The sequence below is a fragment of the Trichosurus vulpecula genome, chromosome 4, assembly GCF_011100635.1.
Source record: "Trichosurus vulpecula isolate mTriVul1 chromosome 4, mTriVul1.pri, whole genome shotgun sequence".
In the NCBI taxonomy this organism is placed as follows: Eukaryota; Metazoa; Chordata; class Mammalia; order Diprotodontia; family Phalangeridae; genus Trichosurus; species Trichosurus vulpecula.
The window spans coordinates 221,704,615-221,730,824 of NC_050576.1; the positions used below are offsets into that span (position 1 = coordinate 221,704,615).

Consider the following 26,210-nt stretch of genomic DNA (forward strand, 5'->3'; position numbering starts at 1 on the left):
AACCATCAAGACATTTCATTAATATGCCAAAGCTTGGCACTGTGAAGTAAAGAGATATCACAGTAAGTAAATGCAATATTCTGTAAAGTATCCTAAAGTTAAACATTATGAATAGTGTCATTTTAATTTCTGTTTGCAGACAGTCACAAGCAATAAGGCGCCTATCGTACATAAGAGGACTATTCCGGCCTACAATGATCGCTAAGTTTATTAGTTTGCTGAGCTGCCCAGCCAACCATAGTTTACTATCATGAAAATCATCAAACAGTTTGACTTCTGCTAACATGCCTCTAATGAATCAAGTTGAAAAGAAGCAAACACATAAATTCCTTTGCATGGTATTTTTTCATATATCAATCACCTTTAAGGAAATATCCTGTGAGCCATAATCTGCCATTTGTTTAACAGTCACATATTTAAAATCCTTTTAATATCATTTTGACGCATAAAGCTGTCTTTAAAAAACCTAGTATCATTTAGCTTATGAAACAAAAATTAGGAGATGTGAGATAGCTTTTAATTAAGATCACCACAGAGACCATGATAAAACCCCTCCTGTCTGAATGGTTCAACTCTAGAATAGAAGAGAAACACAAAACAATAACAGCTGGTTGCCAATATCATCATACATTCTTTCCTCATACTGCACTGTGTTTATTCACACAAAAGGGCACATATATACCACAGTACATTTATCTAATAATACTGCCTACTTCACTCAAGGAACAAATATAATACAGAAAGGTAAAGCAAATTGAAAAAAAAAGCTTTCCTAACAAGGAAGACATACCTGTGGATTTATTAAATTAAAAGCATTATTTTTAAAAGGTAGATATTTTGTGAATTCTTTAAGCATTTATTACATGTTATGATTGAATAAAAACATCAGATGATATTTGCCATTTTAAAAGCAGTATAGCTAAAATGTATAAAAGTGCTTTAAGGTTTAGTTTACCAAGCACTTTACACATAGCATTTTATTGGTGTCTCAGAATGTCCCTGGGAGGTAGGTGATGGAGAAAATGAGGGTGAGAGAGGTTAAGTGATATGCCCAGAGTCACGCAGTGTCTGAGGCAGAACTTGAATTCAGATCTTTCTGACTGCAGCTATATCACTCTATCCATTACAACACCTAGCTCCTAGTGATTGGTATTAAGAGAAGCATTCCTACGTTCATCGTTTCTTCCCCCTTTCAAAATGGATAAAAAGATTCAGCTAGAAAAAAGAAAATTTTGGACAGGAATAATAGCAATCCCTCTCCAGTGCCCTTAGGGAGTTCTATCTATTTACTAAATTGGACTAGGGATGAAGGGGAAGGGGAATACTCGTTTGCGTGTGTGTGTGTGTGTGTGTGTGTGTGTGCGCGCGTGTATGCCAGGCACTGTGCTAAGCACTTTACAAACATCATCTTATCTGATCTCACAACTACCCCGGGAGGCAGCTGCTGTTATCATCTCTATGTTATAGCTGAGGAAACTGAGGCAGATGGAAGTTAAAGGATTTGCCCAGGGTCACACAGCTAGGAAGTGACTCATGCTAGATTTGAACTCAGGCTTTTCTGACTCCAGACCTAGCACTCCAGTCACTGTGCCACCTAGTCGATTATATAATATGTTCAAATTTTAAGTCCTCCACATCTGCTGATCATTTTCCATTTTCCTGACTTAACATTGACAACATATTTTTCTAAGGTCTCACTATAAGGTATCGTTTATTTAAAAGACTCTAGTTTTTAAAATAATGTGTATTTTTAGCAAATATATGTTGAAATAACATAAAGAGTGTTATTTTTTGGTGCTGAGAGCAAACATAGAGATCTGCTAAACTATTAGCTTAATTTTCCTTGATTTCTTATGTGGAACTTAAGTGGAACAACACTTTCTATGCTTTCTTAGAAGAGGTTATCATTAGCTATATGCTACATGGATACCAATCTTAAAGTCACATCTACTCAGGGAATCAGCAAAAAGATCAGAAGGACCTACCTGAGAGATCTTTGAAGATTTTTATTCAGCAGGTACAAAAATGCTAAATGAAAGTAGAAAGACCATTTTCATACCTGTAACACTAGGTGCGGATGCAATGCTGCTGAAAGAGCTACTGTAGCCAGAGGCACTAAGAGGCCAGGCACTCGATGAAGGCAGCGTGGCATTCTGAGATGATGTTGGGGATGACCCTGCAGAACCAGCAAAGAAGCAACTAAGAAAGCCGGGCCAAATGTTTTGTGTCAGCCACTTTCTTTCAGCAGGTGGGAATATAAGCCAGGAAAATTCCCTGGAATTTGATGGTTTGGATTCAATTGGGGGCAGTCTCAGGGACATTTTTTAAGCTGAGTTCTATTTCTCCCACCCAGATCTCTGTCCTTAGCAGGCAATTACTACAAGGATTTCCAACTTTTCTTGAATCTAAATTTTGATGCAAGGACCATTAGAGTTTTATAACTTCCAAATAAGGCGGATTGAAAAACTACATATCTACCCCCACCCTTTTCGCACCCCAAACACAAAACCCCACAAAATAAAGACAAAAGTTTTTTCATGTTAAGTTTCTATTCTAAAACACCACTTTCATCTCCTGATTTTTCCTTTCAAAATATTTCTATTTCTCCCAGGATCTAAGATGGACCTCATCCTCCCTTCTCTTCAGTAAGATAAGGAAAACTTTAACTGGCAATCTCTCTGTTTCACTCTCTAAATATGTTGTGCAAATTACAAAATCTCTGGGTTTTTGCTTATTGTGGGCCTATGATTCCAGGGACTTAGCTCACTGGTACCTGTACTTTGCTTTGATCTACGTTTCTGTCATTTAGGCTTAGCCTGTAGGATGCAGGCCTTTTCTTTCCTTCCTTATCCTGATCTCTGAAAAAAGGAGACAACCCTATGTGAGTTGTTTCTGTTTTTACTATTAAGTACCACAATGAAGCACACATGGAATAAGATATCAAAGTGAAGTTTGAAAAATTTTATAAAAGCCTATAATGGCTACTTGCCACACATGCAAGCATAGCGATGATCATCTTTGGTTGTTTTTTTAAGTAGCATTAATTTCTCAAGCCAGAAATAAATAATTTATATTTTATACTTCTCTCAAAAGGATAAGGGCACATGTGAAACGCTCAAAGTAGTCCAGTTTAACTGTAAAGTGAAGAACATGAAGGGAAGTGGTATTCATGAAGGAGGTAAGTATAGGCTGGAGTCATATTTTGGGGGGCCTTGATAGCCTGGCTGAAGAATTTATATTTTATTGGATGAGTTGAAACTGAAATTGGATGAGGTGAAACTGAGTTTTTGATCTTGTAACTGACATGATTGGACCTTTACATCAGGAGCATTGCTCTGGCAGTATTGTGAAAAATGGAAAAAAGGTCAATAGAAAGAGAGAAATGAGTTTACCCTTTAGTAGGGAGGTACAAAATAAAATCATAATACTATAATTAATAAGATTTCATTCAATTTCAAATTATCTGTGAAGTTGAGAAGCAATAACTATGTTTTACAACAACTCCATTTCAGGGCTCCCAAAATATGTAAAAGTTAATTGTTTTGTACAATTTTTTCATTTCTCTCAGGGGTTTGCAGTGGGTCGATCAACTATCTTACAGTACAATGAAATAAACTTGGTGAATCAAGAAGGAAGTGAGCGCTCATACTGATAACTGTTTAGTGTTAGCAACTACATTATTATCATACGCCCAGATCTTTTTTTTTCGCAGGGGGGTGGGAGTAGGAAATTAAATTCCTATATGAAAAAGGTTGGGGAGTACTTCCAGCCTCAGACTGACCTAAGGAAATCAATAGTTATTTTAAAAATATAACTGGCTTGTACTTTTCATCCAAGTATGATTATTAATGATAACTTTACATATTTCAAAAAATAGAAGAGAAAGACAAATTAGACTACTCAACAGTATGAAGTAAATTCAAGAATAAATTTATATTTGTACGAATATCCACATTCCTCCTGTTTTAATTTTATCAGGCACAAGTTAGGTTTTTTTTTAAAAAAAAGGGTGGGCAGAGGCCTTAGAAATCATCCAGTCTAAGCCTAGAGAAATTTAGAGACTTGCATGAAATCACAGAATTAGTGGCAGAAATGGGGGTATAACATAGATCTAATGCAATGCTGTTCATTCATAGATGCTTCAGATGCACCAACCAAATACACATCCTGAGAACAGGCTGCTTTTTTAGAAATCAAATCCCTAGACACATACCTCTAAGTTGCAATACAAATAAGATGTTTGCCACTGACTGTTACTTTTCCTCACAACTATCCCAATTTTACGGATGAAGAAACTCAGGTAACAGAGAGGTTAAATGACTTGCCCAAGTCACTGGGGCACTGAAAGTTTCTGAGCAACGGAGTAGTACGGTCAGATCTGTGCCTTGGGAAAATCAAACTGGAAGTTACGTGGAGGATGGACTGCAAAATGGAGAGAACAGTAGTAAGAGAGAGCACTTAGGAGGCTCAGATGTGAGGTGAAAGGGTTCTGAGAGAGGCCCTGTGAGTGGGATTCCATCTCCTCTTTTCTTTTAAATCCATATACTTAGACCCTAGGTACTTAGATTATGCGTGGTATTCCCTTTCCTGTCCATCATGACAAGTTTCTTCCTCAGTGCACTGAATTTCTTGTACTCTACTTTGGCAGTCAGTTCTTCCTTATTAATCAGAATCAGGATGAGAAGGGCATTTCCTTTTGAAGAATACAATTATTATCAAAATAAATCCAATTTCTCAGCTGCTCTGCTTTTCCGAAAATAAGAGAACTCTAGTGGATGCCTCGACAGCTGAAGTCCCCTATCACTGTTATACTTTGCTTCTGCCGGCCTTTGACTGGCTGTTGGATTTGCCATTCAACCCCTCTTGACTGTAGTCTCTCCTAAGTTGTTGCCCATGATGACTTTGTCTTTCCTTTCCCCTGATCCTCACTCAAAAACTCTCTCTTCTAGTGGATTTCCAGAGGAACCTACATTCTTTATTTATTTCTTCATTTTCACATTAGTCATGTTGTAAAGAATCAGAACCAATGGGATGAACCACGAGGATGAACAAAACAAACAAAAAAAAGAAAAGCAAATAGTCTGCTTCGATCTGCATTCTGACTCCCAAGTTCTTTCTTTGGATGTGGAGACCATTTTCCATCATGAGCTTTCTGGAGTTGTCTTAGATCCTTGCACTGCTGAGAAGAACTGAGTCTATCCAAGTCAGTCATTGCACAATGTAGCTGTTATCGTGTCCAATGTTCTCCTGGTTCTGCTTGCCTCACTCAGCATCAGTTCATGTAAGTCTTTCCAGGTTTTTCTGAAGTCCACTTGCTCATCATTTCTTATAGCACAATGGTATCCCATTACATTCATATACCACAACTTGTTCAGCTATTCCCCAATTGATGGGTATCCTCTCAGCTTCCAATTATTGGCCACCACAAAAAGAGCTGCTATAAATATTTTTGTGCATGTGAGTCCTTACCCATTTTTATGATCCCTTTGGGATGTAGCCCTAGAAGTGGTATTGCTGGGTCAAAGGGTATGCACATTTTTATAGCTCTTTGGGCATAGTTGCAAATTGCTCTCCAAAATGGTTGGATCAGTTCACAACTCCACCAACAATGCATTCGCGTTCTAATTTTCCCACATCTTCTCTAGCATTTACAATTTTCCTATTTTGTCATGTTAGTCAACCTGATAGGTGTGATGTGGTACCTTAGAGTTGTTTTGATTCATGTTTCTCTAATCGACAGTGATTAACAGCACTTTTTATATGACTATAAACAGCTTTAATTTCTTCCTCTGAAAACTGTCTGTTCATATCCTCTGACCATTTATCAATTGGGGAAAGGAACCTATATTCTTGATGTAAGAAACTTAACACACTATTCCTTTTTATCTAATCTGGTATTTTTGAATTTGAATTCCCTACTAAAGTTCTATTCTGCTACCTCATTATAGCATGGAAGTGACCTTGAAATTTCAAAACTATATTTTCCTACAGTACTAAGATAGATAGGCTTGTCAATGTACCTGAATGTTGCATCCTACAACCAACCTAAGATAAACCCATCCAATTCAGTAGTTATTTATGAAATCCCTACTACATGCATGGAACTGGGACACAAACACAAAAGGGTTGTCCTTGTCCTTTAAGAGTTTATATTTTACAAGGAGTGAGGGGTAGAACACATCATGTAAGTACATATGTGATAATTCTTGGAGGGCTAGGTCACTAGGAGCTCAGGATAGGATTCCTATAGGAAGTGATACCTGAGCCTTGAAGGAATCTATGGGTTCTAAGAGGCAGGTATGAAGAGGCAGTACATACAAAGGCATGGTGGAAATAGAATGTCAAGTTACAGAATAAAAAGTGTAACAATTTGGATGGAATGGAGAGTATGTGAAGGAGTGATGTGAAATAAGCCTACCTGCAGGGTGGTAAAATTCCTTGGGTATAGCAATTTTCTAAAGCCATCTATTAAGTCTTAGAGGGGCTGCAATATATAGTAGTGGAGGGAGTACTTCACTGGTGAAATACAATCATATCTTACTTCCTCTTCAAAGGGACTTGTTTCATTCCTTATGGGATAAACTTGGAATAAATTATTCAGCTCCATCAGTGCAGTTGTCCTTTTTCTTCTGTTTCACATTCTTTTACCCTCCAACTTTGTAGGGCAAATTTTTCAATTTTTTTTGAAGCACTTCATTTTTAAAAGCACATTTAATTCTCCTTGAAAAGCCAGAGAATGGGAAGGTATTCCTCCAGCCCTTTCATCATTTTTTTAGAAGAATGACCAACTTCATTTCATACCCAGACTATCACGTGCTAGAATTAGTACTAGCCTAAACAAATATAGCATGTTCTCTATAAGTCCCTGGAAAATTCCATTTCCCTCCAAATTTGCTGAAAATGGATCCTTGGATCTCAGTTATTTTTCCACCATGACAAACTGCCCCAGGTCTCCTACATAAGGTTCACTGAGAAGGCTTTTCTAGCTTTTATCCCCTCAAAAATGTTTGCTCAGATGTTTGATGTGCAATTAGTAGCTAACATGTTAATGTCAACAGAGGCTGAATTCCACTATCTGCTGCAAGAAAGTTGAATAAAGAAATTAAACTTCCGGTCACTTCTTTGTTAAGTCGTGTCTCTTCACAGTATCCCCATCTTATCTTTGTCATTTATTAAAGAGCAAAAGGAGACACTGCATAATAAATAGAGCCTAAATGACATCATTTATCAATTATAAAATAATTTTCCAGCACATTTTCTAACACAAAGCTTTGGACCTAGTTATAGAATCAAAATTGAAAGGGCTAAAGGAAACAGTCTCACTCCTGTCGTTTGGGTAGCTAAGCCATCCAAGATAGATAACTTTTTAGTCTTTTTCTTAAACAATTCTATGGTCTGAGACTTTCTTATCTTTCTTGTTTTGTCATATCACTGCTTTCTCATAATGATGGACAACATGTACCTTATGGATAAAGACTGACAGGGACTGTCTCTGTGATTTGTAGCAAACTAATAGTTGAAGAAACTCCCTCTACCAATACAAACCTACTACTGTACCTTCTCTTTGACTTGTAGTGTTCGAGAGTCGCCAAGAGAAATGAGAAGTTAAGTGACTTAACCAGGGTCACTAACCAGTTTGTGTTAGAGGCAGACATGAGCCCAAATTTCCTTGGCTCCAAAGCAGGCTATTTTTCCATTAATCCATTCTTCCTCCTTTTAGTTCCAGTTTATAATTCTTTTTCCTTTCTTTTCTTTTTTTTCTTTTGGAGGGGGGAAGGCAGGGCAATTGGGGTTAAGTGACTGGCCCAAGGTCACACAGCTAGTAAGTGTTTCGAGTGTCTGAGGCCGCATTTGAACTCAGGTCCTCCTGACTCCAGGGCTGGTGCTCTACTCATTGTGCCACCTAGCCAGCTGCCCCTTATAATTCTTTTTCATTCAGTCCTCTATGACATACAGAACTAGTCAGTTTCTTTTCATAAAAAGTCACAACATATTAGATTTCTTCAAATTAAAACCTCAATTCTTCTAAGATGTTTTTAAATGCCCTGTTTCCTTTCTCTTTATTTTTGTTACCTCTTTGGACCCTGATTTTCTATATCCTTCTAAAAGTGTGGTCCATAAAATTAGATTCTACATATACATTAAGAAGACTCTTTTGTGTAGAGGACAGATTTAGAAGGTATACTTATTGGTGTCTGCAGATCAACCTTTTCGTAATCTCTACTATGTGCTGGCTTTTTATGTAGTAGTAGTGTATTTTAAACTCATATTAAGCTTATCAGCTATAAAAAGGAGTATTTTTCTGCTGTGTGTGTACTTAGTTACTAAGTGCGTCATAGCTGTGGTGGCTTGTGGGACTGGACATAATGAGCTTTTTGAAGTCAGTACCTACGTGGGCCCTTTCAGCAGGCACATAGTGTTATTCATTTGTGTCCTACTCTCTGTGACACCATTTTGGGGTTTTCTTGGCAAAGATACTGGAGTGGTTTGCCATTTTCTTCTCTAGCTTATTTTACAGATGAGGAAACTGAGGTGAACAGGGTTAAGTTATTTGCCCAGGGTCATGCAGCTAGTAAGCGAGATTAGATTTGAACTGAGTAAGATAAGTCTTCCTGACTACAGGCCCAGCACTTTATCCACTGTGCCACTTAGTTGTCCCATTACATAGTAGGTGCTTAATAAATGCTATTTAACTACGTAGGGCCAAAATGCAACAATGTTAGGTCTTTGGAAAGAGAAGAATGGTAAAAGATATTTCCTCTCCAATACTCTGGTCCAGAGTACTATACCTAACTGGCTGTGGCCAGTTAGGAAGGTGGATAGCACCTGGCAGCTTCTAGTGAACTACAGAGAACTGAACAAAGTTGCCATGGCTATAACTGAAATTGTTCCTGACTTCAACAATGTGGTGGACCAGGTAGCCCAGGGTGAGTAGTGTGTGGTTATCAATCTCATCAATGATTCTTCTGTATTTTTCTGGCTAAAACTAGTTAGGAGCAGTTTGGGAAAGGGTCCAGTATACTTTCACTGTCCTTCTTCAGAGCTATCTGAACTTGCTCTTTTATTGCCATAGTCTGGTGGGCAGAGGCCTGAAAGAGGCAATCTCTTCCAGAATGCATGGGTACATTACTACACTGATGACATAACGTTGCCCAGATCATATGAAACTGTGATTTAGGATCTGGATTGAATGGTAACCCATGTTAGGGAAAAGGTGTGGGAAATTAAACCCAAGAAAATCCAGGATACAGTCCATTCAGAAAGTTCTTGGGAATATACTGATAAGAACTCAGCAGATTCTCAACACAGTGAGGAATAAATTACTGACACTGGCTTCACAATCTAAAAAAGAATCCAAAAAGCTTATTGTACATTTTGGATTCTAGAGAACTCATGTTACCTATTTGTATATCCTGACCAACTTCATTTACTGAGTCACCTGCAAATCTGCTTCTTTTGAGAAGACCTAAAGCAGACTAACAGTATCTCCCCCTGGGTCCTTTTGACCCAGTGGGGTTCATGTCTGGAAGAAAGGAGATCCCTTATCCCACTTGATGGCAATCTGGAGTCCCTCAGTGAAGGTGAGGACAGTCTTTAACAGAGGCCTCTGTGGAAGGAAAAGGCAGAGCTTCAGCAGAGGCCTCTGAAGAGGCAAAGATTTGTTATCAGTTCCCTGATGTGAGCTTCAAGAAGGGGGAGGTTTTAGCTGGTGGGTCAGAGAATACTGAGTGGGAAGCGTTACAAAGACAGACTTGGTACCAACTTAGATCTCAGGGCAGATGGCATGCAATATGCTTATGACCTCTGAGCCACTTTACTACAGATGCCTTTGATGCGTAATGAAGAATTATTTACTGTGCTCTAAGTGTACTGTGACCCAAATGTCTTGGAGTTATTCTTGCTCACTGTTACCACCTTACACCAGGAAAAAAAAATCTATGACTGTACTGGATGTCACATCATCTGCATTGTGGGTCTGATGTTCCTTGTGTTGCTCTGGTTCACTGTCACCACCTTTCATCAGGAAACCCATTGTGAACTTCAAAGACTTGGTATCATCTATGACATGGACCAGACTTGAGATCTGAGACTTGGTTCTTCTAAGGAGAGGAGGAAAAATCCAGTATCTCTAGCTTTTGTTCTCCTTAATTTCTTTTTTCTTTTTCACTATGGTATCTTCTTTGGGGGTAAGGTGTCTGTAAATTTTAAAATTACTTTTTTTTTCCTCCTTAGTACTGTCCATGCAAGGAGGGCCGTCCAATAAAAGCCCTAAAAGCTTTCTCCTATAATATAGGTTAGGCCCATTTCCTACTACCACCGCCTCCCAGAACCCTGCCTCTCTTGATGCAGCTTCCTGGTCACCTAAAGAAATAAAAAGTCTCATTCACATAAAGTCCAGGCCTCTCAGACTTGGTGGGCGCATGAGACCATGGAAGTGACTACAACCTACCTAGCTGACTGGATGTGTTTCCATAAGAAATTAAGGAAGCCTTGTTTACCAAACATGAACTACTTGGTGTTATCTTTTCTATACGATAGCTAAGTTAATTTTTTGTTGTTGTTGTTAACTGGATTCATAAATGTTTATTTCATTCCAACATCAAACTTGATCTAACAGTGCTGGAGATAGGTCTAACCTTGATAGCACTCCATTTCCAAACTACCCTGTTTCTGTTTCGGACACCATCAGTCTTTCATTTGCCAAGGTTCTTAACTGTAGCATTACCCCGAACCATTTTCTCTCTCCCCTGAATCCAACCAGCCATTTCTACCTCCATAACATCTCTTGCATTTGGCTCCTTCTCTCTATTCATGGGACCCAGCCAGGTGGATAACTCAGTTCATCCTCTCTCTCTCCCTCTCCTCCTCTCCAAAGGAAGGTAAATTTTGATGGCCTGAAGCTACCCAGTTAATTTGGGGTTTAGTGGCTAGATTCCTTCTTTCCTTTCTTTTCTTTTCTCAAAGACCAAACCTTAAACCCATTTTACTCTGGAGCTCATAAATTGGACCACAATAGGTCCCTGACCAACCACCACTTAATGGCTATATTTTGGGCCCTGCTGGCTCATATAGTAACTGTTTCCCTTTTGACCAGCAACCCTGAGGGTCCTCCCCTCCTGGTTGGATTTTTTTTTTTAAATTAAAGGGACCATCCCTTGACTCACTTCTTAAAAAGGCCTATTCACTGAATGGGTGTTACCTCACTCAAAGTGAGAACCTGAAAAGGCCTTAGCCTAAAAGGGCCAAGGTCTCCCATTGCATCTGGGGCCATCTCTAGTCTTCCTGATGAATATCTGGCCACAGGACCCAGATGGCTCTGGAAGAGACAGTGAGGCTGGTGACCTTGCATAGCCCTGCCTCACTCAAATCAAAGTCAACTGCAAGTCATGTCATCATTTCCCTGATGTCATGGTGCTCTTTGAGAACAAAGGACAAACACAAGCTCTATTCATACAACTACCACTTCAGTTCAGGCCATCACCTTAAGCTCAGACTACTGCAATAAACTATTGATTTTCCTGCCTCATGTCTCTTTCCTTTCTCCAAAACGTCCTCCACACTGCTGCCAAACTCCCATGGCTCCCTCCTGCCTCGAGGATCAGAAACATCTCATTTGTTTGGCATTTAAAGCCCTTTAAATCCTAACTCTGACCTATATCTCCAGTTTTATTTTATATTATTCCTCTTCCTACATTCTATGGCATATATTTTTGCTGTTGTGCACTGGACATTGCAATTCCTCTCTGTGTCTTTTCACTACCTGTCTTCCATGCCTGGAATGTCCTTCTTTTTCACCCCTTCCTCTTAGAATTCCTTGTTTGCTAAAAAAAAATATAGCTTAAGTGTTGCTTTCCACATGAAATTGTCCAGCTGCTAGTGTCATACTTCCAAGATTACCTTGTATTTATTTTGTATATAAATAAAAATAATCTCCTCTGAGAGAATGTAAATTCCTGGAGGGCAAGAACTATTTCATTTTTGCCTCTATATCCTCCATACTTAGCAGTGTGCCTGACACGTAGATTCTTAATAAATACTTCTTGATTAATTCACATTACGATGATTCATTTCAAAGACCTAGTCAAAAGAAAAGTTTTTTTAATCTTAAGTACACCACTTTGTACTTGTCTCTACTGAAATTTATCCCCTTTAAAAGAATGCTTTTCTCTATGTATTGAGGTAAATAAAGACCACTTATAAATTCAATAAATAAATTCTTTAGAACTTATCAAAGTCACCAAAAATAGATAATGGACAGCATGGGAATTTGACTGATCCTCACAGAAAATCCCATGTGTCTTCTTGGGGGGTTACTGATAGATATTTTGTTATGTGTTCCTTGAGCCAAAGTTTTACACGATCAAATTCAGTTGGCACAACCAAGGAATGCCAAAAAACATTATAATTTTACATATCAAATTACAGATCACAATTTATAGCCAAACTACTATATAATAAAGATAAATATATCCAAGTACAATGTAAACTATTCTTTTCATACAATTAGTAAACTGATGGTACAATTTATACTGAAGATAGAGCATTCTGTGCCTTAAGGGGAATCAAGTTATGTCCCTTTATAATACCATATTTGTACTCAATGTTTATATTCTACAATTCCAAGGCTCGTTAATTTTTTTTGTACTAGATCCCACAGTGAGATAATTTATAAAAGGAGCCAAACTCTGTGTATGCCAAACTTGGTACTATGAGATTACGATAGATAACTTGCAGTAGATACTTTGGAGGATAGATTAACATTTCCTTTTAAATAAAACGATCTGTGTTAAATACGGGGAAATTAAACCTAGAAAATTTATAAAAATGATATTTATAGTTCAAGGTAACAATTACAAATTCCCAAGTAAAAAACTTTAAATAATAAAATCCTAACAAGAAGTATGTTAACTATACTATAACATGGTTAAAATAATTGTCTTAATTACACAAATAAGATGCAAAACAACACCTCTATGATTCCTACTTTCATCATCAGCACTTTGCACAGATTAATGAGATGTACCAGACATGTTGTACTATGCAAGAAAATAAGAAACCCTATGTAAAAATGTGTATTTATTATTATTTATACAGTTACTTACCCTTAGAACAAACTCAATCATTCTTATCTATAAAAAGAGTTCAAAGATCACGATTTTTCTAGGAACAGGGACAAAAACATACTGTGTTTTCTCCCCTACCTCCACTTTTGAGAAGGTAACGATTAACATCCTGTATTGTCGTATTAATTGTAGGTCCAGTGGGGACGCTTCCCGGAGTGACATCAGGATCATTCTCAGGGTCAATATTCTGAAGTCCTTTCCATGGCACTCCAGGATGAAATTCTGCTTATGACAATCAAAGCAAGAATCTTTGTAATCTGGTAATGTCATTACTTTTCAACATTACTTTGAATATTCTGATCGTGCCAACATACTTAAAACAAAGTTGCCTTGATCTTTTCTTTGTGTACCACAGTTATTCTCTGCATGAACACTCTTGTAAAAAAGAAAAAGAGTAGAGGAAGCCATGAAGCTACTAAGCATGATAGCGTATTCCAGTCTGCATCTGTAGTAACCCACAGCTCCAGAGAGAAGGGAGGCGTGTTCTATCACTTGTTCTTGGGAATTGAGATTGGTATTAGAATTAATTTTTATTTACATTATTGTAATCACCACACATCACTGTTCCGATTCTGCTTACTCTACATCTGTTCATTCAAATCTTTCCATGCTTCTCTGAATTCCTCATATCCAGAACTTCTTATAGCACAATAGTATTCCATCACATTCACAATACCATAACTGGTTCAGCAATTCTCCAATCAATGGGGAAACTTTGCTTTCAGGTTTCTGCTACCAAGACTGCTATGACTGTTTATGTATCTATTCTAGCCAGGGGATCACTGTGTCAAAGAATATATAAAGTACAGTGACTTTTCTTGAAATGGCTGTTTCTTGTTTTCCAGAATGGTTGCACCACAATTTTTTAACCACAGCTGGGTCTGTTTTCACTCTTGCCATTACAATACTATCCCTATATCATTTTTGCAACTTTTATTGTATGAAGAGACACCTTCGCTGTCTTAATTTAATTGCTTTTATCATTAGTGATTTGGAGCAAATTTTTATATAATTGTTGAATGCAATTTTTCTTTAGAAAACTGCATTCATATATTTTGACTACTTATCTACTGGAAAATGGCCCTTGTTCATATGTCTATATATCTGTTCCCTAAATATCTTGGATATCAGATTTATTTAAGAAACTTGATAGGAACATTTCTGCTCCACTCAATAGTTTCTCTTCTTAAGTGAGTTGATTTTGTTTATGCAAATTTTTTTCATTTTATGTAACTAAAATGATCTATTTTAGCTTTTATGGTCACTTTTATCCCTCACTAAATAAAAAAATTTCCCCCCAGTTATGGTTGTTAAAGAGACCTCCTTCCATTCTTTTTCAATTGTCTTCTGATGAGATTTTTTCTATTTAGGTACAGTATCCATATACCATGAAAGATACTGGCTGGCCTAAATTTAATTTCTGTAAAATTGCTTTCTAGTCTTCCCAGATGTTCTTGGTGAATGGGAAGTCCTTCATCTAGTTACGTGTAGCCTTGAGTTTACCAAATTCTGGACTTCTGTGTTTGATTCCTTTTGGTGCCATATTCGTCTAGTATGTTTTAACCAAAGCAATTTTTCATAGCTACTAATATGTTTTCTTCGTGCATTTCAGAGTCTTCCAATTAACTCAAGAATCCTATGGAAATAACTAGAATTTGTCTCATTGATATTAACTCACAGCAGTTTTAAATTAGAATACATATATAGTAGACAGAATATACTTTGAGCTTTGTTGATCTTCACCAATGACATCTCATACATTGGCTCTTACTTAAACTGATTTATTACGGTATTATTAACCAAAGAGGACAAAAGTAATGCCTATACTCAAAATGTAGCAAAGAAAGTCCCATGAAAACTCAGAGATAATAGAATATCAACATTTACAGAATTCACACTAGTAACAGATTTCTCTGTTCTAAAACTCCTCTGGGTATTTTTTTTTTTTTTTGGTTAAGACCTGTAATTTCATTGGTGGAGAGGACTCTTGGTATTGAATCCCCCTTAACTGATACAGACAGGCAATTACTCTATAACTTATAGTCATAGTTAGTGGGGCAGTGCTGTCAAACTCAAACAGAAACAAACTCCTGTCTGCCTATACTGACTTAGAAAACCTCGAATGAACATTATTTATATTGTAATGTATTTTCATTTATTTTGTAAGATATTCCCCAATTATGTTTTAATCCGGTTCAGGCACACTCTGGAGGTTTGTAGTTCACATGAGGCCTGAGGGCTATGAGTTTGACAACTCTGACCTAGGGCACTGAGGGGTTGTGATTTACCTATCAAGTTAGTATGTGACAGATGTAGGACTTGAATATAGGTCTTCTCTAATTTCTACTTTATGTTGCCTCTTAGTAGACCCTACCTGTGTGAATTATAGAAAAACTATTAATTTACCTGGTGGCCAGTTAATGCTGGAACCATTTGAGATTTTATCATTATCAGATTTGGCACGTGACCAGCTGTGAGGAACGGCTACAGGAGGGCTGGCTGGTGATTCACTGTTTTGGATTAAATCATACCGGCCATAAGAGTCATCAATGGAGGACTTACCCGGAGGCCCAATGCTTAAGCCTCCAGGGATAGCACCTGTAGTGAGAAACAAAAACAGAAGAACCAAATAAAGCATGTCATACAAGTGGTAGACCCCAAAGCCTATATTTTGCTCTTTCATAATTACACTGTTTAATTATTGTAAAGCCAAGCCAATAAGCCTTTATTAAGCTTCTATTATCTGCCAAATACTATGCTAAGCACAGGGGATAGTACCAGCTTCTCAAGCTCACAGTTCAATGAGTGAGACAACATGCAAACAGTTATGTAGAAACAAGGATAAGTGGGAGATAATCAACAGCAGGAAGACATTTGCATTAGGGAAAATCAGGAAAGATTTCTTTTTAAAATTTTTTTCCCCCAATTACATGTTAAGATAATTTTCAACATTCATTTTTATAAGATTTTGAGTTCCTAATTTTTCTCCCTCCCTCCTCTTCCCCCCCGACCCTGACAGCAAGCTATCTGATATAGGTTATACATGTACAATCATATTAATCATATTTCCACATTAGTCATGTTGTGAAACAAGAATCAGAACAAAAGAGAAAAACCCCAACAAAGAAAAAACAAAAAAACAAAGCGAAAATAGTGTGCTTTGACCTGCCTTCAGACTCCATAGTTCTTTCTCAGGATGTGGATAGCATTTTCCGTCATGAGTCTTTTGGAACTGTCTTAGATCATTGTATTGCTGAGAAGAGCTAAGTCTATCAAAGTTAGTCATCACACCATGTTACTTTTACTGTGTACAAATCTGCCTACTCATCATTTCTTATAGCACAATAGTATTCCATTACATTCATATATCACAACTTGTTCAGCCATTCCCCAATTGATGGGCATTCCCTCAATTTCTTATTCTTGGCCACCACAAAGAGAGCTGTTATAAATCTTTGTACGTGTAGGTCTTCCCCCCTTTTTATGATTTTTTTGGCATATACCTAGTAGTGGTATTACTGGATCAAAGGGCATATGCACAGTTTTATAGCCCTTGGGGTATAGTTCCAAATTGCTCTCCAGAATGGTGGGATCAGTTCACAACTCTACCAACAATGCATTAGTGTTCCAATTTTCCCACATCTTCTCCAACATTTATTATTTTTCTTTTCTATCATATTAGCCAATCTGATAGGTTTGAGGTGGTACCTCAGAGTTGTTTTAATTTGAATTTTTCTAATTAACAGTGGTTTAGAGCATTTTTTCATATGACTATAGACAGCTTTAATTTCTTCATCTGAAAACTGCCAGTTCATATCCTTTGACCATTTATCAACTGGGGAATGACAAAGATTTCTTAAAGAAGGTGGGATTTAAGCTGGAACTTGAAGGCTGCAAAGGAATCCAGGAGGTGGAGTTGAGGAGAGAGAGAATTTTAGGCATGAGGGATAGCCAATAAAGATGCATGGAGTCAGGAGATGCAATGTCTTATGCAAGGAATAACAAGGAGGCCAGTATCACTGGATTGTAGAATATGTGGCCAGGGTGTAAGATATAAGAAATAGTGTACAGAGGATTTTATATCTGATCCTAGAGATGACAGTGAGCCACTGGTGGCAGCTAGGTGATGCTGTGTACACAGGATCACAAGTCAGGAAGACCTGAACTAATATCTGGCCTTGGATGTTTTCTAGCTGTGTGACCCTGAGCAAGTCACTTAACCTCTGGATACCTTAGTTTTGTCAGCTGTAAGATGGGGTAAATATGAGCGCCTACCTCACATGGTATCAAGTAACTGTAAAGTGCTTATTAGCACAGTGCCTGGCACATAGTAGATGCTTTATAAATGCTTATTCCATTCCATTCCTTAATCCACTTGAGTTTATTGAATGGAATAGAGGGACATAGTCAGACCTGAGAGTGAATGGAGGATATTTTGTAGTATGGAGAGATGAGACAGGGAAGCCAATCAAGAAGCTTTGTAATAGTTCAGGAATGAAGTGATGAAGGCCTGAAATAGGGTAGTAGCAGTGTCAGAGGAGAGAAGAAGGCATGTAGGAGACATGTTATAAAGGTAAAATCAACAGGACTTGGAAACCAATTGGATATGGAGGCCGAGAGAGAGGCATTGAGGATGACACCTCAGTCAGGTGGCTGGAAGGATGCTGGTATATTTGATAGTAATATGGAAGTTCAAAAGAGGGGAGGGTTTTGGGGGAAAGATAATGAGACCAGTTTTGGACATAGGGAGTAAGACATCTATGAGATATTCAATTTGTGATATCCAAGAGACAGCTGGAAATGCAAATCTGGAGATCAGCTGAGAGATTATGGCTGGATAAGCAGATATGGGAATCACTAGCATAGAGATGATAACTTAATCCATACAAATTGATGAGATCACCAAGTGAAATAGTGGAAGAAGAAAAGAATGCCCAGGACAGAGCTTCAGAGAGCACCTACTATTAGTGGGTATGACTTGGATGATACAGCAAAGGAGACTGAGGATTAGATAGGCAGAAGAACCAGGAGAAAGCAGTGTCATGGAAACCTAGAGAACAGATTACCAAGAGAAAAAAAAGGAGTGAGGGTCAAAGGGTGCACTGAGGTCAAACAGGATGAGAACTTGCCAGACTGTAGAGTTAAGAAGACAGTGCTAGGAAAAAATCAAGTGGAGGCATCAACTGTAGATAGCTTTAAGGTTTTTAGCCACAAAAGGGAAATAGAGATGGGATGGATGGATCACGTAAAGATTTTCTGAGGATGGGGAGACATGAGCACGTTTGTGAGCAGCAGGGAAGCAGCAAGTAGACAAGGAGAGAGAGACTGATAAAAGTGAGACAATGGGGATAAAACAAAGGGCAATGTGGTGGAGAAGTTGGGATGGAATGGCATCATTTGTGCATGAAGAGGGGTTGTTTTGGCAAGGAGAAAGGCTTCCTCTTCAGGGGAGGAGAAAGTGGCAAGTTTCTGAATGATGTGAGATGAAGAGAAGGCTAGAAGAGGGACCTCTAGGTGAATGGTCTCACTTGTTTATTTCATAAAATAGGAGTCAAGGTTCTCAGCTGAGATGGTAAAGGAGCAACAACTATAGGAAGTTTGGGAAGTAATGAAAAGGTCTGGAAAGCTGCTGTGATGAGCTGGATAATAAGTCTATTAGGGAGATGTGACAGGATCAACTTGCTCCCATGTGAGTCCACTTGAGGTTATGTAACATGGTGTGTAGAGAATCCAGTTGGCACGGTTTCATCACCTGGCCCTCCCTAAATGACATATTTAATCAAGCATAATTGAGCTGTCAATTAGGTGTTCTGGGAAAGTGATTTAAAAAAATTGAAGTACTTCAAGTTTGTCTAGTTTAGCTGTTTTTGGTTGAAATATTTCTAAAATCTGTTATTCCCATGCCTCAGTAAGTATATATACAATACTCTATATTATAATCAGATCAGAGCACAGTCTTGCCTGTCCATCATGTGTAGCTAGCTCATCCATGTCTTCCCTTAAATGTATCAATTACCTAGTCATTTTTTGGTTGTGTCCAAGTCTTTGTGACCCCATTTGGGGTTTTCTTTGCAATTTCCTTCTCAAGCTCATTTTACAGATGAGGAAATAAGGTAAGGAGGGTCACAGAGCTAATAAGTATTTGAAGCCATCCTTGAACTAAGGTCTTCTTTACTCCAGGGCCAGTACTCTATCCACTGCACCACCAAGCTGCTCTAAATGTGTCACAGAGGGTGCCAAAGAAGGGTCATCCTTGCTTTCTTTTAAAATTACAGAAATATCAGTGGTGCACACTATTAATCTCTCACTAATTATTTTTTACTGGAAAACTTTTTATCATAGGTAGAGTGGGATAGCTGCATGCAGTTTAGATGATTCCAATTTTGTTTGCAACATCTAAAGCATCATAGTCTGGAGCAAGTCAGACATAGGCCATCTTCTCTTCATTAAGCCAGATCAGTGTGTTGACCTTGGCCACGTGGATGTCCTACAGCTTCTTTACCTCCTGCTTCATCTGATGCTTGTTGGCCTTGACATCCACAGTGAAGACTAGGGTGTTGTTGTCCTCAGTCTTCTTCATAGCAGACTCAGTGGTCAAGGGGCACTTAATGATGGCATGGTGATCCAGCTTGTTTCTCCGAGGGGCACTTTTCTGAGGGTACTTGGGCTGCTTCGAAGTCTTAGTGTCTTGGGTCACCGAAAAGTGGGGGATGTTTGGATCTTCTTTTTTTTTTTGTGGCTACGGACACCCTTCAACACCGCCTTCTTGGTCTTCAAGGCCTTGGACTTGGCCTCTGTCTTGGCGGGGGGGGGGGGGGGGGGGGGGGGAGGGGGGGGAGGGGGCAGACAATGGCTTCCTTCCTTGCCTTCGGCGCCATCTTGGGGGAAAGGTAATCTCTCAGTAATTAAACTCTTGTCACATGACCGGTGCATCATCTTTTTTGGATCATACATTTGCTTGATGACATCGTTTAGTCCAGTTCTTTTTCTAAATAATTTGCTGCAGCCTACATACAATACCTATCAGATACTTTTCTTCAAGTGATACTCGTTTTTAATTCTGTGGAAATTGTTGTGTTTTATTATTTAAAATCTTGTAACAGCACCATTAGGTTACTGGGATAAGCCTGTGTCCCTGGGAGAAGTCTGGGATTGGTAAAGGAGCTCTGCAATTTCTTGGAGGCAATCCAACTTGCTATCCTTTTCCTATTTAATTCAGGTCCATTTTTACTGTCATTCACACACACTCTCTCTCTCTCTCACACACACACACACACACACACACTCTATAAATTCATTTAAATCTTGTTCATTTAAAAGTCTGCATGTAAAAATCAAATCTAAGAAATATACATTCTTCATTCACTTGTTTTTCAGTCTGTAACAAACAGTTATGTATCTTTCAGGGGGTTTGCAATGTTCAGGGGCTTGCTGCAACCAGCATGACAGTCATGACAAAAAATGCTATCTGCCTCCACTGAAAGAACTGATGGCAACTGAATACAGGCACGCCATTTTTCAATTTCTTTTTGTTTTAGTTTGAATTTTCTTCCACAAAATGACTAACATGAAAATGTTATACATGACTGCACATATATAACCTATCAGACTGCTTACAGTTTTACGGAGTTGGGGCATGGGGACAGAGGGAGGGATAGAATTTAGAACTCAAACTTAAAAAAAAATATTAAAATTGTTTTTATATGTAATTGGGAAAAATAAAATATTATTAAAAAAGAATTCATTGCTATTGTACTATAAGAAATTATGAGCAGGATGCTCTCAGAAAAACCTAGAAAGATTTACATAGGTTGATGCAAAGTGAAATGTGCTGAGTACAAAGTAACAGCAATACTGTAAGACGATCAGCTGTGAATGACTTGGCTATTCTCAGCAATACAATGATCCAAGACAACTCTGAAGGTCTTAGGATGAAAAATGCTATCCATTTGGAGAGAAAGAACTGATGGTGTCTGAATACAGACTGAAGCAACTTTTTTTTCCTTTATTTTTCTTGAGTTTTTTTTTGTCTATGTTTTCTTTCACAACATAACTATTATGGTTATATGTTACATGACTACACATACATAACCTATATGGAACTGCTTGCCTTTTCAATGAGGGGAGGTGAGGAGGGAGAAAGGGAGAAAATTTGGAACTCAAAGTTTTAAAAACAAATGTTAAAAAATTGTTTTTACTTGTAACTAGGGAAAAATTAAATACTGAATAAATATCAAAAAAAAAAAAAAAGAATTCATTCCCTACTAAAGCACAGATCTGACCAAGTCACTCTCCTACTCATTAAAATCTTGATTCACAACATCTCTCACATATTTCCTCTTCTCTTCACTCACACAGCTACCAGACCCTCAATCACCTCCTGCCTGGGCTATTTTTAACAGCCTCTTAATTGGTTTCTCTGCCTCAAATTTCTCCCCACTCCAATCTAGCCTCCACTCAGTTGCTAAAATCACTTTAGGAAAAATGATTTTCCTAAACCACACATCTGACCGTGTCACCTGTCCTATTCAGTAAGCTGCAGTGGCTTCTTATTACCTCTGGGCCCAAACAGAGTGTCTCCTATTTGGCATTTATGTTCTTCAATAGGCCCCCTCCTAGCTATTCAACGCTGTATGTTCCTCTTCTCCATACACTGTATAAACCAGACAAACTGGCCTATCTGCTACTCCTTCTGTACAACTCTCTACCTCTTGACTCTGTTGTCAACACTGGAATGCCTGGAATACTTTCTCCCCTTATTTCTGCCTTGAAGACTTGGTTCAAATCCCAGCTTCTGTACGGTGCCTTTCTTGATGCCCCTTGTTACTGGTGACTTTCCTCTGGGATTAGTTTCCATTTACTCCTGTATACGTCTAGTGCCTACTTATTTACAGGTCTCTTCCATTAGAATGTAAGCTTCTTGAGGGCAGGGGCAGTTTTTGCCTTTCTTTGCATCCCCGACACTTAGCAGGTACCCAGCACATACTAAGTGCTTAACTTGTACACCATGACTAGAGAACACTTTCTCTGTTCACCTCTGTCCCTTTGAATCCCTCATTTCCTTCAAACTCAGCTCAAGTGCCACCTTCTACACGAAGCCTTTCCTGATTCTCTAGTTCCTAGTATACTACCTCTCATCACCTTGTATTGATTTTGTATGTTCTTACATTTATAATGCTTGTTGATTTTTTATAACTTTCAGTTAATTTGGCAATAAAGATGTGGTCTTTTATGAAATCTCTCTAGGAAAAGCACCCTGCTCTCTTCTAAAATGTCATTAGAGTGTGTATAGATGATAGATGATTAAAATACACAGATTTTTTTATATGGGAAAGTAGGAATGTAGAAGATAGGCTAGTAGTTGCTGATATTCTTTTAGTCAAATTTTTTTTTGTTCTTAGTGAATTTTTTTCCCCATGCTTTTGGTATCTTCTGAAGTATGGTGTATTTGATTTCTTCAGCTAACTTCTGATCTTTCAATGACTTTGGAATTGTGTCATCTCCAGCATGGATGTTATGTTTTCCAGTTGCTTTCACAATCTTGTTTTAATTTTTACCTCAACAACACGTCCAGGACTATGATATTAGCTGCTGTGGTGGTTCTATCATACTTAAAGGTGAAAAAAGTTTGTTATGAAGTATTTTTGCTGATTATTTCCATTTTCTTTCTGTTTGTTGTCCTTAGGATGACTTTGGTTTTCTCAGAAAACTTTATTAAACTGGTTTTACCTTCCATTACTGTTCATTATTTCCTGAGGCAATATTGCTCTACAACCCTTTTCTTTAAGCATTAACAACACAGTTTATGCTATAAATTGATGCTGCTTTTGGCTGCCATCTCTTCCTACTTATCCAGTACATTAAAAATTTGCTAAGGCATTTTTAAACTCTTGATCACCTTGTTACCAATTTGTTTATATCTACATGAAGTTACTGTAATCTGTGTCTGTTCTTTTTTCAGCCCATTGCTCATTTTCCATTATTAGTATCTTGTCTGAATAGATGAGAACTGAGTTTTCAATTAATTTTTTTCCATGATTTTCTAGCTTTGCACTAATTTGGATCATTTCCTCTAGCAAGTTGGTATATTCAATTCAATTAGTAATCAACTGATTGTCTGTAATCAACTCAGGCAGTTGATTCAGAAATGACTTCCACATGAGTTAATGAGTCATTTCTAGTCTGTAAATACACAATCAATTTTTTTGTCTATTATTTGGTGCTCACCCTGTCTACTGCCTACTGGTACTTTTCTTGAAGAAAATGTTTTTAACAGGTAGGCATTAGGTTTCTGTGTACTCGGCAAATCTTTGCCTTTCCCCCTCTTTTTGACAACTCTGCCACCATCACTGTGATCATACAGGACTGAGGACTATTTTGTATTTTTCTTTGTTTCTTGGGTAGTCATAGCCAAAGAATTCATCACCAAGTGGCCAGCCTTCTGGTAATGAGCTTTTTTGTACTTACTCCGTAAGTCTTGTCATTGCAGAGTGGATTTGATTTGTTGCTTAGACAGTCTTGGAAGCTTTTCCACCAGGGTACAACCTGTGAGAGCTTATGCTCTGCTGGCACAGCCTTTGAAAACTCAGGGTCACCTTCATGTCATGATAAGGCACTGAGGTACAACTTTTTGTTGTTATATATATATATATATATACATATATATATATATATATATATATATATATATATATATATATATATATATATATATATATATATATATATATGTATAACAACAGTAATAAAAACCACATACATTTCTGATGAAACATACCATGCTTGCTAGGGTTCTGATCAAGTGGAGAAGCAGCACTGGATAAATTATCCATTGAATTAGGGTGTGTCCACTGAGGAAGGCGAGACTGAGACTGAGAAGTGTCCTTCACTGATAAACCACCAGTAATGTCCATGCTGTTTACATTCATGTTTGGGTTCAGTCCAGCTGTAATAGAAAGAATATTATAAGTATCTTCTATAAAGAGAAAGTCTGAGTTTTAATTTATCTTAGTTTTACTTTAAAATTTTTGGGGGGAGTACTTCATAGGATCAGTTCAAATCTCTAATTTATTAAAAAAAAAAGTAAACAAGGTTTTACCTGTAGCTTCACTTAATGAGATTAAATCGTTAATTTGTCCGTTCTTTTCAACATTTGTAACCTTAACATCTAAGGTTAACCCTAATAAATAAGTATCCTTTGTTAACAGGATGATATATTTTTAGAGAAACAAATAATGAAATGTAAAATTCTTAAGACAGTGCTATGTGGCTAGATTCAGGAAAGCAACTCCTGTAGAGACACCCATCCTGACCAACTGCTACCTACTGGGCAAGCCTAGGTGAAAGAGCAAAATACTGAGTAAGAGCTTCTGACAGGCAAGTCAAATAACCATCATCTCTGCTGAGGTCTGGATGTAGACAACCCAGGACTCTGAAACCAAAAACTTTGGGGAACAGCAGTGTCCCGCAGACCACTGGTCATGCTACTATCACTGAAGAGAGAAATCATTTCAGGATGTGGGTCCAACCACCTCACCACCATCAGTACCAAATGCTGACTCTCTGCCACCAAAGTGCAGGTAATCCCAAAAGTCCTGGAGTGACAGCATAAGACCCACATAGCCTTCATCCTGGGAAGTGAGCCTTGCGGAAATGTGACTTGGTAAGTGCTTTCATGAGTGCTTATAGTCGAAGCTGCATACCTAGAAATGAAGGTTCTTGCCACCAAAGTTATTCACACTGTGAAATGGTCCAACACAGAAATTGATGTGATTTTGTCAGAGGAAAGTACACTAAAGATATTGCATTATCATGTGCTTAGCCCTACTACCCTAGGGATCTTGGGACCTTTAAGGTACAGTAGCTAGTGGCACAGTAGATAGAATGTTGGAGCTGGAATGAGGAAGACCTGAGTTCAAATCTGGTTTCAGATACTTCCTAGCTGTGGGAGTCTGGGTAAGTGACTTAACCTTTGTTTGCCTCGGTTTCCTTAACTGTAAAATGGGGAGAAGAATAGCACCTACCTCACAGTATTGTTGTGAGGATCAAATGAAATATTTGTAAAAGTGCTTAGCATAGTGACAGACAAATATAAATGTTTATTCCCTTCCCTTTCCATCTGACTTGTAGCTTTGAAATCTTCTATATCTGTTGTCTCCACCATTAGAATGTGAACTTCTTAAAAGCAGGAACCATTCTACTTTATTTAGAACAGGGCTTTGCACATAGTAAGCATTAAATACATGCTTTTTCATCCATTTATTCATTCATTCACTCACTCATCTAGCTTCTAAGGAAGTAGGGAGAGATGTCAAGTTGAGAAGGAGAGCTGTAACACTGGAAGAGCAAATGTTCACAGCAGTCTAGTATAAGCACTAAGAAAGAACGTGTCTAGGTAGGATGTGTAACTGTTATACAAATTCCAGGCAGAACACTATTCTTCGAGAGTTAAAGTCACAGGGTAACCTGCTTAAGTAGGCTATAATTTTAAAAGAATAAATTTATAGGAAGACTAGCTGTAAATGAAGGTAAGATTATGTTTTAGTATTAAGTTTGATACAAAACTACTAATTGTTTCTTGAACAAGCCTTACATTTTTCTGTCTCTGGCTTTGTCTGTGCTATGCCTCCAATAAGAATGTCTTTCTTCCTCCAGTACTGTCTGACTGGTTCCTCCCCTTTTGCCAAGGGCCAGCTCCAATGTTGTCATCTTCAGGGAAGTGCCTTCTGATCTCCACTACCAGAAATAACTTTTCCCTTACTACGTTTGGAGCTCTATCATACCAGAGATCACAGGATATAGAGCTAGAAGGGTCCCTAGATATCATCTCGACATGGAATTCTTAACCTGGGGTCCCTGTGTGATTTGTCCTTCATTCTTGAAGAGGACCATGACATTAGGAAGATGATGCCACAACTTGCAAGTGAATTTGATTTAAGTGAGGGAGGGCTGTGCAAAGTCACCAGCCACACTTTTCTCTTCTAGAGCCTTCTGACTTCAGTGGCCAGATATAGATCAGGACAACTGGAGAGGGTCTTGGGATCCCTGAAATTGTTTTTAGAAAAGATTTTAATAACTCTATTACAA

The 26,210-nt window shown here is 38.1% G+C and overlaps 1 protein-coding gene across 5 annotated transcripts in view; it reads right to left on the minus strand.

The window, feature by feature from the left end:
* The window catches only part of TNRC6C (trinucleotide repeat containing adaptor 6C), a 186,029-nt gene that overhangs the window by 4,807 nt on the left and 155,012 nt on the right, over positions 1-26,210 (minus strand). For 3 of the 5 annotated variants that reach the window (XM_036754790.1, XM_036754792.1, XM_036754791.1), the window contains 4 exons: positions 23,902-24,069; positions 15,531-15,722; positions 13,203-13,346; positions 2,060-2,176 (listed from right to left, as the gene is read on the minus strand). In XM_036754790.1, the coding sequence (XP_036610685.1) occupies positions 2,060-2,176; positions 13,203-13,346; positions 15,531-15,722; positions 23,902-24,069 (621 nt within the window). The remainder of the gene's footprint in view (positions 1-2,059; positions 2,177-13,202; positions 13,347-15,530; positions 15,723-23,901; positions 24,070-26,210) is intronic. The other 2 variants (XM_036754793.1, XM_036754788.1) reach the window with 1 other exon arrangement.